The sequence below is a fragment of the Rhinoraja longicauda genome, chromosome 6 (genome assembly GCF_053455715.1).
Source record: "Rhinoraja longicauda isolate Sanriku21f chromosome 6, sRhiLon1.1, whole genome shotgun sequence".
NCBI lineage: Eukaryota > Metazoa > Chordata > Chondrichthyes > Rajiformes > Arhynchobatidae > Rhinoraja > Rhinoraja longicauda.
Genome location: NC_135958.1, coordinates 18,196,983 through 18,211,368, shown reverse-complemented (window position 1 = coordinate 18,211,368; position 14,386 = coordinate 18,196,983). Strand labels below are relative to the sequence as shown.

The 14,386-nt window shown below is 44.4% G+C and overlaps 1 protein-coding gene across 5 annotated transcripts in view; it reads right to left on the bottom strand.

Moving 5' to 3' along the window:
* Window positions 1-14,386, bottom strand: part of LOC144594287 (RNA-binding Raly-like protein) — a 735,788-nt gene that overhangs the window by 173,637 nt on the left and 547,765 nt on the right. For all 5 annotated transcript variants that reach the window (XM_078400591.1, XM_078400592.1, XM_078400588.1 and 2 more), the window contains exon 5: window positions 12,833-12,908. In XM_078400591.1, coding sequence (XP_078256717.1) covers window positions 12,833-12,908 — 76 coding nt within the window. The remainder of the gene's footprint in view (window positions 1-12,832; window positions 12,909-14,386) is intronic.

Sequence of the window (14,386 nt, the reverse complement as noted above, 5' to 3'; positions counted from 1 at the left end):
TGCTGAACCTGACTGTCTTGAGAGATCAGCAGACCCTACATGACGGGGTTTAGAGATTTGGCAGACTATCGCTTGAATGGAATGAGACTGAAAATGAATGAAGTACAGAGGGATCTAGATGCCCTTGTGCATGCAAAACAAAAGGTTAGCAGACAAGTGCAGCAAGTACACAAAAGGCTCAATGGCATCTATTGCAAAATGATTGAAGTTGTGAAATACTGTAAGGTTCCCTGACCTAAGAAATAATATAATAGTATTGAAGGCAGTCCACAGGAGATTAACCAGGTGAATTCCTCGCTTGAGAGGAATATCCTATCAAGTGAAGCTAAACAGACTGGCGAGTCTGTATTCTTTAGAGTTAACAACAATGAGGAGTGGTCTTTTGAGGCATCATCTTTTGATGATAAAGGGGTACGACAGGGTAGATGTGGAGATATTTTCACTAGTAGGAGCATCTTGAATATAGTTGCAAGACAAGAGGCCTATCGTTTATAACTGAGGTAGCTAGAATTTTTTTCTTGCAGAGGATGGTGAATCTCTGGAATTCTTTATCCCATGGAATGGTGAGGTCCAATCAATTAGAAGTGGATGATTTTTCTGAAAGAATGGAGAATTAAAGGCTATGGGAAACAGGCACAGAGGAGGAGTTGAGGCCATGGATAGATCACCCATGGTTATATTGAACACCAGGGCAGGCTGGAGGTGCCGTGCTTACCCCTGCTTCTATTCCCTTGCGTTCTTGTACCCCAAGAGCAGAGAAAAACAACATACTCCAAGTACTGTTACTGAAGGACACAATGCAACTCAGGATGCAAGCCCACCCCATTAAATCTTGAGAGGTTTAATGTTCACTTAGTGTTCACTTGAGTAACCTTTTGAACAACTTCTGCTTAGCAAGCCAAAATTTCCTGATGACAGCGGCTCTTTCCAGGTTCCACATCTGTAGCCGCAAGCCAATCGTATTAAATGGTGTACGAGCTCTGTGAAGAAGGCTGAGTCGTGTGGTGCATTTTACTTTTTTTGACAAAGGAAGCTGTGAAACGAGCCTAGCTAAGCTAAAGCAACAAAACATTTCAGCGCCACCCAACATCATTGATAAATACACCTGCCAGGTCTCCTGCCATTGACATACTGGCGGACCCCACTTTGTGTGTCAGTATCATCAAGGGAAGGGTCGATTAGAGTCTTAATAGGTTTTTTTTTTTGGTCGCTCAGTGCTGAAGGCAGCATTTTGTATCTCTCCACGAGTTGTAGATTTACTGCCTCCACCATGAAGACAAGCAAGACAATAACTCAATCAATGAGGAGTAAATCATTTCTTCCTGCGTTTATCTCTGTAGAAAATGTCAAACTAAAATACTTCAAGGGATTGTAAAATATATAAAAAACGAGGCTGGGTTTCTGTCACCTTTGCAGAAAATCGGATCAACTCTCGATGCTTTTCCAATATTCTACAAAGTGCATATGCTCTGAATGTGGTCATGGCAATGGAGGGGAATTGAGCATCTGCAACGAATTGGACTTCTCGGAGGGCCCCACGAAAGGTCAATAACTCTTTGGACATTTCGTCCCATGGAGGTATCTTGAAATAAAGGGTATATTTTCAGAGTGAAGGGTCTCCAATTTCATTCAAAATGAGGATAGATTCATTCTCTCAAAAGGGTTGTCATTGCTTGTAATTCCCAGCCTCGGAGAGTTGTGGTGGCAGAGTCACTGAAGGCAGACAAGGATGCACTTTTGAACAACAAGAGTCATGGGGTACATGGATGTAGGGGGCAAGTGGGGGATCTGCCATGATCTTGGTGTAAGGTGGCGTAGATTTGAGGAGCTGACTGGGCCGTTTCCTGTAGAATCACTGAAATATACAGAGCAGCAAACAGGCACCTGCCCATTGAGTCTGCACCTACTATCAATCACCTATTCACACTAATCCTACGTTAATTCCATTTATTAATTCCAACCCACATCCTCATCAACTCTCCCTGTTTCAACCAAAAACTGGGCAATTTACAATGGCTGATTAACTTACCCCCCTTTAACATGTCTTAAGGATGCGGGACGAAACTGCACCCGGATGAGATCTAGACAGACACAGGGAAGATATGCAAACTCCGCACAAACAACATCTGAGGCGAGGATTTAACCCAGGTCTCTGAGAAAGTGTTTCTACTAGCTGCATCAATGTGTCACCCTTTTTGATTTAACAATAGGAATCCAGCCAAAAGCCTTGCTTTATGCTGCCTACACCGACCTTCCTTAATGCAACTTGAAAAATAAAGTGGTAGATTTTGGCAGAGAGCTTATTGGGTCATTGATGAATTTTTGGGGGTCTTGTGGTGCAGGGGATGTGCTTATTTGTCAGTTGTAGGTTGCCTGGAGTACTGGGATTTTATATTATTATTCAGGTCACTCCCGCCAGAAGAATCACATGGGGATAGACACAAAACGCTGGAGCATCTCTGGAGAGAAGGAATGGGTGACATTTACTTCTCCTCTCCTCTCATGAGTACAGGAGCAAGACATTCTGCTTTCCAAAGGGCAGTCAGGAAGCAAGACTGGAATCAACACACAGCATTGGAGTCACACGCACACTGGTTTCAGGTTCCAGGATTCCCTTCACGCCCAGAATGGATTGGTGGCTTAGCAGGTAGTGCCTGCCATGGCCCAGCTCTGGCCTTCAATCCTAACCTCTGGTGCTCTCCATGTGAAGTTTGAACATACTCCCAGTCACTGGGTGCACTGGTTTCCTTCCTAATCACAAAGACTTTTTGTTCGATAGGTTCATTGGCCCAGGTGTAGGTGGGTGGCTGGAGTTGATGGGCAGGAGGAGAGTGAGAGAGAGAGAGAGAGAACAGGTTACCGGGAAATAAGTGGAAATGGCGCATAGACCAGATGGGCTGAATGGTCTCCTTCTACGTCGTAAGTAAATGCAATCTGACGGATCCAAAGCTCCAGGCAATAAAACATTAATCTCTTGATCTGCCACAGAAAAAATAAAAGTGAAGTGAAAAAACCCAATTTTTTACACCTTCTTTTCATTTAGAAGCATCGGCATTGGGGGAACACTTGACTGAATGGTGGGTGACAGGGGAGGCGAGAGGTCATGTGCTGAAATCTCCAGGAAAATGTCGAATTGCAGCCTGCAAGTGGACAGTGAAGCAACGCACGTCCCTTGCCGTCTTTGAACAAGGTTTTAATCATTCAGGTGAGCAACGACATCTGCACAGGTGCTGATAATTAAGTGATAACGATCTCATTCCTCAAAAGTGAATCCTTCTCCTCCCTGACCTTCCCTTCTTGCTACAGGCCCCAGGCAACACAATATTTTCGGCATGGACAGAATTATTCTCAATTTCATCCGGCTCCGTATCTAGTTTACTTTCTTTCTCTCCCCGCTAACCTCCAGGCAGCCAAAATGAAATTGCGTTTCATTTTGAACACCCTGAAGGATTTTGATTAGCTCTGCTTTCACTGATATTAAGAGAATAACTGAAGTTACGAGTCCCCAGGAGTAAACACATTCCTTCAACATGCCGATAAGAACAGAGCTACAGCAAGAGATGGAGAGGGAGAATGTTCTTATGTGGGAATTCTAATCCCTACAATAAAGCCACAAGAGATTTGTAAAACATTATCAGAAAAGAGCACTATCCCTTCCTATCAAACTTGTGAGAAATTTAATGAATTCAAACCCAGTGCAGTGCTGGGATTAAAGACACAGAAATTGGTTTTTACAAAGATTACAAAATAATAAAAATCAATGGATGACAGATTTTCAAACATTTCATTGTGCTTTGTAATTCCAAGCCTATAGAAATTTGAATGAGAGAGCCCGGTTTGAGTTTTTTAAAAAGAAAACTACTGGAGGAACTCAGCAATCAAGCAGCATCTCTAGAGGCAATGGGACAGTTAACAATTTCAGGTCAACAGTTGGGATGCAGGATCTCGACCAAAAATATCGCCCACCCCTCTGCCTCCACTGATGCAGCCGGACCCACTGAGTTCTTCCAGCAGTAGGTCTTTTGCTCCAGATTCCTGCAACGACAGTGTCTTGTGTCTTCATGCATGGCTTAATTGAGCTCAAGGGTCTGGGGTGAGCTACAGATGACTCCTACCTCTTCCCCGATGAGTTGACATTAGGTTGGGACAAATGGGTGGTGGTACTAAACTTGCTGTCTGAATCTCGTGTCCATCACCACCAGGGCCTCCAAATGAAGAGTGTGGAATCAGTGGTTCAAAGATGAATGAACTCAACTGCGTTGCCCTCAAATGAGTTTTCCATCTTTCCAGGCTTCCTTGAATTTGCCTGTATTCTCAGGTTCGTTGGCAGTACAATGCTACGAATATTTGAGTAAGAATATATATTGTGGGCGATTTGTAATAACAGATTCATAGAAACATAGAAAATAGGTGCAGGAGGAGGCCATTCGGCCCTTCGAGCCAGCACCGCCATTCATTGTGATCATGGCTGATCGTCCCCAATCAATAACCCGTGCCTGCCTTCTCCCCATATCCCTTGATTCCACTAGCCCCAAGAGCTCTATCTAACTCCTTGAACAAATAATTATTTAGATCAATGGGAGATGGGTAAAAGAGCAAGAATCACATGTTAAGGTAGATAAGAGTGTGTAAAGTTTCCAACTGAGGTGAGAAGGTGCGACATTGCGAGCTCTAGGTGTATCAACAGGGAGAGTGTGGGTGCCAAGGATGGCTGGAGGCCAAATGTTATATCACAATATTGCCCAGCCAGAACAGACAATGCTGATGCCAACCTGCAACATATTGGTTTGGACTGTGCAGAGACACAGGCGGATGGGTCTGCCTGGTATTTGTGGATCTGCAGGCAGAAATCCTTGGAGGCTCGGAGGAGAACATTTAACGTTATTGCATCAACAAATAAAAAGAAAATTTGGTCTGAGTAGAAACTGCAAAGTATAATTGACTACCAGTTAGGGTGGCACAATAGTGCAGCTGGTGGAGCTGGTGGAGCTGCTGCCTCACATTACAGGAGATGTGGGTTTCATCTTGACCTCGGGTGCTGCCTGTGAGGAGTTTGCACGTTCTCCCTGCGACTGTGTGGGTTTCCTCCCACATCCCAAAGATGTGTGAGTTTGTAGGTTAATTGGCCAATGTAAAATTGTGCCTAGTGTGTTGGGAGTAGAAGCGAAAGTGGGATAATGTAGATCTAGTGTGAATGGGTGAACGATGGTCGCCATGATCTCAGTGGGGCGAAGGGCCTGTTTCCATGCTGTATCCCTAAACTAAACTAAAACAAATATGGAGAAGAACATCACTGGAGGATATTCTTGCTATTGAGGGCGTGCAGCGTAGGTTTACTAGGTTAATTCCCGGAATGGCGGGACTATCATATGTTGAAAGACTGGAGCGACTAGGCTTGTATACACTGGAATTTAGAAGAATGAGAGGAGATCTTATCGAAACGTATAAGATTATTAAGGGGTTGGACATGTTAGAGGCAGGAAACATGTTCCCAATGTTGGGGGAGTCCAGAACAAGGGGCCACAGTTTAAGAATAAGGGGTAGGCCAATTAGAACTGAGATGAGGAAAAACTTTTTCAGTCAGAGAGTTGTGAATCTGTGGAATTCTCTGCCTCAGAAGGCAGTGGAGGCCAATTCTCTGAATGCATTCAAGAGAGAGCTAGATAGAGCTCTTAAGGATAGCGGAGTCAGGGGGTTTGGGGAGAAGGCAGGAACGGGGTACTGATTGAGAATGATCAGCCATGATCACATTGAATGGCGGTGCTGGCTCAAAGGGCCGAATGGACTTCTCCTGCACCTATTGTCTATTGTCTATTGATGAGGGATTTGGTCTTGCATGCTGCCTCATCTAGTTTAGACCTGCACTGATCAATCCTTTCTAAAACTCACATTGATTAATAGCTAGCAATCTACATGCATCTGCTGCAGTTTTCGACACATCTGTGTGCTCCACAGTTCAGTTATGTCTTTATGTCAATTGCCTTATGTGCCTCTGAAGCATGCTGCGAATTGGATGCCAGTCACTGGAGAGAAACCAGCACAACAGCAGAAGACATAAGTTTCAAGATACAGGCAACAGTCCACATCTATTTGGCATCTGGGATGGGTACAGAGACCATGTGTATGCCATATGGCTCATGCAGTTACATTTCTCCAAAAGGTGTTGAAGCACGAGCAAAATGCAAATGTGACTCATTAGTATTAATAAAAACCACCCTGGCCATCCCGGCAAGTGATAATTGAACAGCTCAGTCATCTGAGAGCGAGAGAGAAAAAGTGAGAGTGAAAGAATAGGAAAAGGGAGAGAGAAAACAGAAGGTAAAGAGGGAGAGTGAAAAAGACAGAAAGAGTGGGAGTGTTTCTCACCTCCTACCATATTTTAGGGACTAATAAAGGAGACAGTCAAGTTGAACAGATTTCTCTCCAGAATAGTTTGATTTTGACATTCCCAGCACCACACAACCAACACAAGATTCTGATCACATTGTGGTTGATCATCAGTTTTTCCTCAAACAAGGCCACGTAACGAACACCGCGCATCTAACAATTCACATTTATACAGCAGTTTGAACATATTCAGGTTAACCTGAAACCACCTTACAGGATGGTTACCAGGGAAAAGAAAGATCAACATAAGACCAGATAAGGTGATATGAGTTCAGCTGGGTAAACCTGGATCAGAAGTAAGTTGAAAGAGGAGGAGAAATGGAGGGACACGGGCAAGGTTACCTGGTGTTCTGGGCAGACAGCAGATGGCTCACCAGCCAAAGGCTCACAAGAGGCAAGCATTAGACCAATGTAAGTACCTCTGAGGGCTGAATCTCTACTAATTATAAATGTTCCCGGACTATATTTTCCCAACTCCCATCCAAACAATCAATCTCTATGTGTGAACCTAGTCAGTGGGTGATGGCAAGAGCTTGAGGGGGCAATGATGATGATACTTCAATGATACTTTATTGCTACATGTACCTATGTGCAGTGAAATGCTTTGTTTTGCACACAACCCAGTAAAATCACACAGCAGACCTCACCGAGGCAGTACACAAGAGTCACCATATTTCCGGCGCCGACAAAGTTACAAAAGTTCACCCAACAGTCCTATCTTCTGCTGTCGCCACACGTGACAACAGGTGACCTCCCCCCCCCCCCCGTTAGGACCCCCTTAGATTTCGGCAGCCCCGCTTTGGTCTTGATGATCCCCTAATTCTCGACGGTCCCCCTCTGGTGGTTGCTCACGGCGGCCGTCTTCGCTCTTAGGTCACAACAGTCATCAACAAGTCCTCGCCTGTCCTCACCAGGCTTTGCCACACACTCACATCCATCAGAATCATTGGATAGCCAACATAACCTGCAGTCGTGGCTGACATTCCCCTCCTTAATGCCACACAGCAATGCCAACTGCAGCACCACGGTGTCTAGCCGTAGCTATTGCAGGCTTCAGTGAGGAGTCCATCCTCATACTTGACTTCAATCTGATGTAGACCACCTTCTAATAACATAGTTCAGCAAAATATTGGGGTAGGTGGGTGGAATTGGATGCATGGGTTCTGATTTGACACAGGGTCATCAACAAAAGGTCAGCTCTGTCTCTCACTCTCTCTATAGATGCGGCCTGACCCGCTGAGTGTTTTCATCATTTCAGATTTTCTTCAGTTTTGGGATTTTGGAATAACAAACATGACTTGCATTTCAAAGACTTTTTACTAACTCTTTTGTCAACCAGAGGTTGATTCTGGTCCGGGCAGCAGGTTAAAGCATTTCTATGGCGAAGATGAATTGTTACAGTGAGACCTAGTGCAAATAATAGTTTACTGTGGGAACAGATGCCTACCGCAGATTGCCGTGGAAACTGGCGCAAGTAACAGAATGCTGTGAAACTGGTTCAAACAACAGTGTTACAGTGGAACTGGTGCAAATAATAGGGTGCTACATGAACTAGTGAAAATAATGTTGCAGCAGGACGTAGAAATAACAGTGAAAATTGGATTGTTCTGTTTGGGGATATATGATAACAAAATACTTTTGATCTTGAACTCAAATACATAACAAGTTACAGTGGTACTTATGCAAATTAAAGGTTGCCATGAGACTGGTGCAAGAGACAGGTTGCCATGGGAACTGTAACCTGTCATTTGCACAGTGGAACTTGTGCAACAGGTGCCAGTGCAAAATGGTGCAAATAGCAGGTTCCAATGGAGCTGGCACAAGTAATGGCTAACAATGGTGAAAAATAGTTTAAGAAGTGGATTCGCCGAGAGAACTGGTATACAGTGTGAAGACTTCCAATCAGAACCTGAGCATTGCTCATTATTTGTGGGCATCAAAAGACTCTGCTGGAAGTTGACTCCAAGGAGCCTCTTGGAAATTGAGACGCAAGTGTGATATGCTAATATATCACATCTGCAGAGGTTATGTGCAGATTGAAGAGTCAAGGCCGATTTCTGTCTCACAGTAGAGCTGTTGCAGTAGTGTGCAGACTTGACAACTAACCACATCACTTTGCGGAAGCTTTCCAATGAAATGCTACAAATTCAAAGAGTGCATTTTTGAAAGATGGGATGCAGTGGATCAGGCACTTCAGAGAGGTTTCAGCATTGCAGGTCAATGAAAAATGTGGTGGGCATGACCCTTTGTCCTCCTAGCAATAATGCTCCAAGGCACAGGGCACGTTTCTGCCTTGAGCAGCAAGAGAAAAGTCCCAAAATAGACTGAAATACCATCTCGTTGTCGGAACCATCTTTGCCCCATCCTGTTGGAAAATTACAAGCCAAGGGGACACATCCGAGGGATGCAGCCAATGTGCTGAGATCCTTCTTGCCATTAGGTCGGTGCTGGCCAGTCCAATTTTTATTGAGTGCCCCCACCCCCCTGGATTTAGTTTGTAATGTGATTTCTTGAGGGTGGAAGAAGTGCATGATTTCCTGCTGCACTGCTGTCTCAATGCTTCAGGGCACCCAGGCTTGATCCTGACCTCCTATCTGTGTGTGGAATTTGCATGTGCACCTCTGACTGCATGGCTATCCTCTGGGGTGCTCCAGTTTCCACCCAAGTCTCAAAGATGTGCTGCAAGGTATATCAGCCACTGTAATTTGCCACAGTGTGAATTAATTACAAAATGAAGGAATGGAATGGAATATTTTATTGTCACATGTGGCAAGGCACAGTGAAATTCTTTGCTTGCTTACCCAAGGTATACAAATAGTGGCCACCAAGAGCGCTGACAAAGTTGCAAAGTATGCCGGCTCCTCCTTTATTCTCTCCCCCCACTGGAGGATCTAATGAACTGGCCTCCCCATTGTCCATTGTTTTCCCTCCCTCACTCCCCATCGTCCATTTGTTCTTCCCCCTCCCTCACGGCGGTCCCCTCATGCCGGGCCCTCTATTGTTCTTCCCCTCCCCCCCATCCCCCCCCCCCCACGACGGTCAAGGGGAGATGATGAGCATGTTTGGAAGACAATAATTTGAAGGGGTATCCGGAAATAAAGAGAAGGGAGTGGGACTGCTCGCTTGGAGCTGGCATGGGCCAGTGGGCAGAATGGCCTATTTCTATATGATGGTAATACAAAATGTCTACAAAATAAACATTGAATGGTAAGAGTGAAATTATGGGCAATTGCTTCCATTCGCTTGTCGGAGCATTGAGTATAAAAGTTGGGAAGTCATGTTGCAGCTGTATGAAACTGGGTAGGCTGCATTTGGAGCGCAATTCCCATTGCCCCTTGCTGGAAGGGTATAGAGTTTTTGAATAAAAGATGTTGTGCGGATTTGAGGGTGTTAGCTATAAGGAGAGGTTGAGAAAACATGGGATTGTTTTCTCTCGAGCATCGGATGCTGAGGCGTGACCTATAACAAGTATATACAATTAAGGGAGGCACATACAAGGTAGATACTCAGAGTCTTATTCCCTAGCTGGAAATATCAGGCAGCTTTAAGCTGAGCAGGAGAAAGCTTAAAGGAGAATTATGAGGTATGATTTTTTTACACAGAGAGTGGTAGTGTTTGCAACTGTCAGAAGAACAGTTGAAGAAGCAGAAATGAGAGAAAAGGTTAAGAGACATTTGGACAGGTATCTGTACCCCAGGCAGGGAATTGAGAAATTCTGACCAGATGCAGGCTGATGGGATTAGTTTAAATTGGCATCATAGTCAACACACACATTGTGTACAAGAGCTCTGTTCCTGTGCTGTACTATTCTATGAATGTCAGTGTCACCCTCATCGATTTTACTTATTGGAAAATCTCAAGTGAATAGGCAATAGACAATAGGTGCAGGAGTAGGCCATTCAGCCCTTCGAGCCAGCACCGCCATTCAATGCGATCATGGCTGATCACTCTCAATCAGTACCCCGTTCCTGCCTTCTCCCCATACCCCCTCACTCCGCTATCCTTAAGAGCTCTATCCAGCTCTCTCTTGAAAGCATCCAACGAACTGGCCTCCACTGCCTTCCTCATCTTCCTCATCTCCGTTCTAAATGGCCTACCCCTTATTCTTAAACTGTGGCCCCTTGTTCTGGACTCCCCAACATTGGGAACGTGTTTCCTGCCTCTAATGTGTCCAATCCCCTAATTATCTTATATGTTTCAATAAGATCCCCCCTCATCCTTCTAAATTCCAGTGTGTACAAGCCTAATTGCTCCAGCCTTTCAACATACGACAGTCCCGCCATTCCGGGAATTAACCTAGTGAACCTACGCTGCACGCCCTCAATAGCAAGAATATCCTTCCTCAAATTTGGAGACTAAAACTGCACATAGTACTTCAGGTGCGGTCTCACCAGGGCCCGGTACAACTGTAGAAGGACCTCTTTGCTCCTATACTCAACTCCTCTTGTTATGAAGGCCAACATTCCATTGGCTTTCTTCACTGCCTGCTGTACCTGCATGCTTCCTTTCAGTGACTGATGCACTAGGACACCCAGATCTCGTTGAACATCCCCTCTTCCTAACTTGACACCATTCAGATAATAATCTGCCTTTCTATTCTTACTTCCAAAGTGAATAACCTCACACTTATCTACATTAAACTGCATCTGCCATGTATCCGCCCACTCACACAACCTGTCCAAGTCACCCTGCAGCCTTATTGCATCTTCCTCACAATTCACACTGCATCATGCTTCTATCCAACGCACCTTTGGAAAAATGCTCCCTGCTCTTTGTCTCACTTCACTCTACGACCACACTCACTGTCAGATCTTTCCTCCAGTTCAAAATATTTCTCTAAACACAAACAAGACTGAAATGATAGGTTCTATCACACTGCTCCTGAATATTTACTGCAGTTCAAGTCAGTCACAAGCAGAGTGTTAACACTTGCAAAGATGCTGCACACATTAAGAGTGTTTGCACTGAAGTGCCTGTTGTCACAAAGGTTTGAGGGTTAGGCCCAAGACATATTACTGCTCAAAAAACAGTGACAACTTCAGCAATATAAGCCGAGAAATCCCAGTGATCCCCACAAGGTGTGCTGGATTGGCCCTGATGCACTAGAGCACACATCATCTCTGTAGTACGAATTAGTTTTGTTTAGTTTAGTTTATAGATACAGCACAGAAACAAGCCCTACGGCCCACCGAGTCCGCGCCGACCGCGATCCCCGCACATTAACACTCCTCTGCATTTTTTTTTAAACATTTATACAATTATAACAAGTCAATTAACCTACAAACGTACGCCTTTGGAGTGTGGGAGGAAACCAAAGATTTTGGAAAAAACCCACGCAGGTCACGGGGAGAAAATACAAACTCCGTACAGGCAGCACCCGTAGTCAGGATCGCACCCGGGTCTCTGGCGCTGTAAGACAATAGCTCTACCACTACGCCACTGTGACGTCCGAATTAAAAGATCTCGTGGCTCTACTTTGAAAAACAGCCACCAATAATGTTCCAAATCCTGGGCAATATTATCCCTGAATCAACCTTATGAAAAAACAGATAACCTTGTCAAAATCACCCAACAATTTGTGGGATTTACCATGTACAAATTTCATGCAGTATTACATTATCTAATTTTCCGCAAAGAAACATATTTCAGAAAAGGGCATGGAAAGTACAGCACAAATTTAAGTCTGTCTTTATCTCTCAAAACATTCCAGCATTTCAACAGCTCTGTTAAATCACTGCTTAACCTTTAGCTGGCCGGTCTCGGCTTCCTCACTTCCACATAACTGAGGGTCCTTATCCCCGGGTTCTGTGTTTGAAAATAAAGCAAAACTTCCCAGTGCCTTGTAACCTGACAAGTAACAGCTTGAAATGGAATATAAAACTGGAATCAAAATGCAAGCAGCATGACGCTGCTATTTTTTCCAATTGTAATTTTCCTTTCTAATACAAAGATTACAAGACGATAATAAACCAGCCTCAGTGCCATTCAAGCAGAGAGAGGCTTTTAGAACTGCACGTCTCTGCTTTAAGTGGGAAGGTGGTAAATATAGATAAAGAGAAACATGCTGAGCCTTTCTCTTTTAAATGAATGCTTTCATGTGCTGGCTGCACATGGAGTGTACTCCACCAGAGAAAGCAATTTAGAAACTAATTGCAGTTCATAAATTATCTTCCTGCAGCACAGAGCTGGAGAACGGAAGTCATTTTTCATATTTCTCTCTGTTTGCTTAAAACACTTTTCCTCCCCCCACCACCTACCCTCCAATTGGTTGCTACAGTAATCATAAATCAATTTGTTCTGTTAATAGTCAGGAATCAAGACTTGCTGCACTGACCACGACACCTTATTCTGATGATGAAAGATAGGAGCCGGATCAAACCAAGACTGTGCTGACGCACCATGGGGCAGGGTACATGACAGCATTTATAGTCCATGTTGTACTCACCCATACAAAGCACTGATGGGTCGCTTCTGTCCCGCCTTGGGTCGATATGGTTTGGGATCCCCGGCCATGTTTATATCTGCAAGAACACACAGGCAAGAGCAAAATGGTTGTGTGACTTATTTTTTCCATGCAAACTTAGAACATCCTCCCCTTTCAATGGTGGTGGCGAGCCGGGTAGGTTAATAGATGAATAACCTGGAGATCAGGACAAAAGACTTCAGAGACCCAATTTCAAATCACACCATGTCCAGCTATGGAATTTAAATTCAGTTATTCATCTAAAATTACAAAGTACAAATTAATGTGAAAATTACTGGAGTGTTGTAAAGACCCAAATGGTTTATGAATGTTCTTCAAAGGAGGGTATCTGTCTACATGTTACCCCACATCTATCCCATTTGGACGGTGCTTAAATGTTCCCAGAAATGGCCCAGTGTGCCACATTTCAAGGGTGAATACATCACTACATCCCAAAAGAATGAGGAACAAAAAGCCTCCCTAGGTGTTTGGAACAGCTGGTGAAATGAGCCAAGGTTAAACCAAGAGTGTGACTGCAGCCACCACTTTATAAGTAACTGTCCGTCCTCTCCTGAGGTTATGGGGCGAGTGGTCAATCTCTGGTTGCTGACCTCGTCTGCATCCAACATCCCAGGCATCGGAATTCCAAATCTCTTCCTTCACACCCCACCATCAATTCAAACTCAGCTCTCGCCCAAACCTCTCCTTATGTGCCTTGGTGACAATCTTTGCCTGTTGAGACATTTCTGAGCCTCCAACTCTGAAAGCACTGTGGGAATGAAAGTTGCTGTTATAAAGTTTTACTGGTGCCAGCAACTGAAACGAAACAGCAATCGACCCAAAACGTCAACTATTCCTTTTTTCCGGAGATGCTGCCTGACCCGCTGAGTTACTCCAGCGTTTTGTGTCTGTCTTCGGTGTAAACCAGCATCTGCAGTTCCTTCCTACACACGACATGTTTACACATTTGTTGTGCTGCTACAAGTAAGAATGGCACTGTTGCGTTTCGAGACAGATGATAATAAAACACTCTTGACCCGTGAGTTGAGTTTATTGTCACGATCAAAAGACGACCTGACACGACCGCTGATGTCCCTGATGTTTGATGCCAGATTCTATTCCACAAGTGAGAGAAGTGAGAGGGTACCTTGATGCTAACTATCCACAGGTCACTCTAAATCGGAGGGTCTTCCACAGGCTGAGCCAGACCCAGTGTGTAGGGCTCAGGAACTCTGTCTGACTTTCTTCATAGGGAAGGGTAGAGAGTTCAAGGACTCTGCAAGCCGACAGCATTCAAAAGTAAAGCTAATAGATTAATCACAAGGGATTTCACCAATTTAACTTTCATTACCTTTCATATAAAGTCATTAGATTTCAGTGAAGAGTAATTTGTGTCAGTTGGAGATTAATTACCAACTTATTATTTTCTACCACTGGGACCCCAGTTCTCTTTCCTGTGGTTTGTGGTTTCATGCAGGAGGTACTTCACTGGAGCTCACTTAACTCACATCGGCATCCTGTCTCATCTACCTGGAC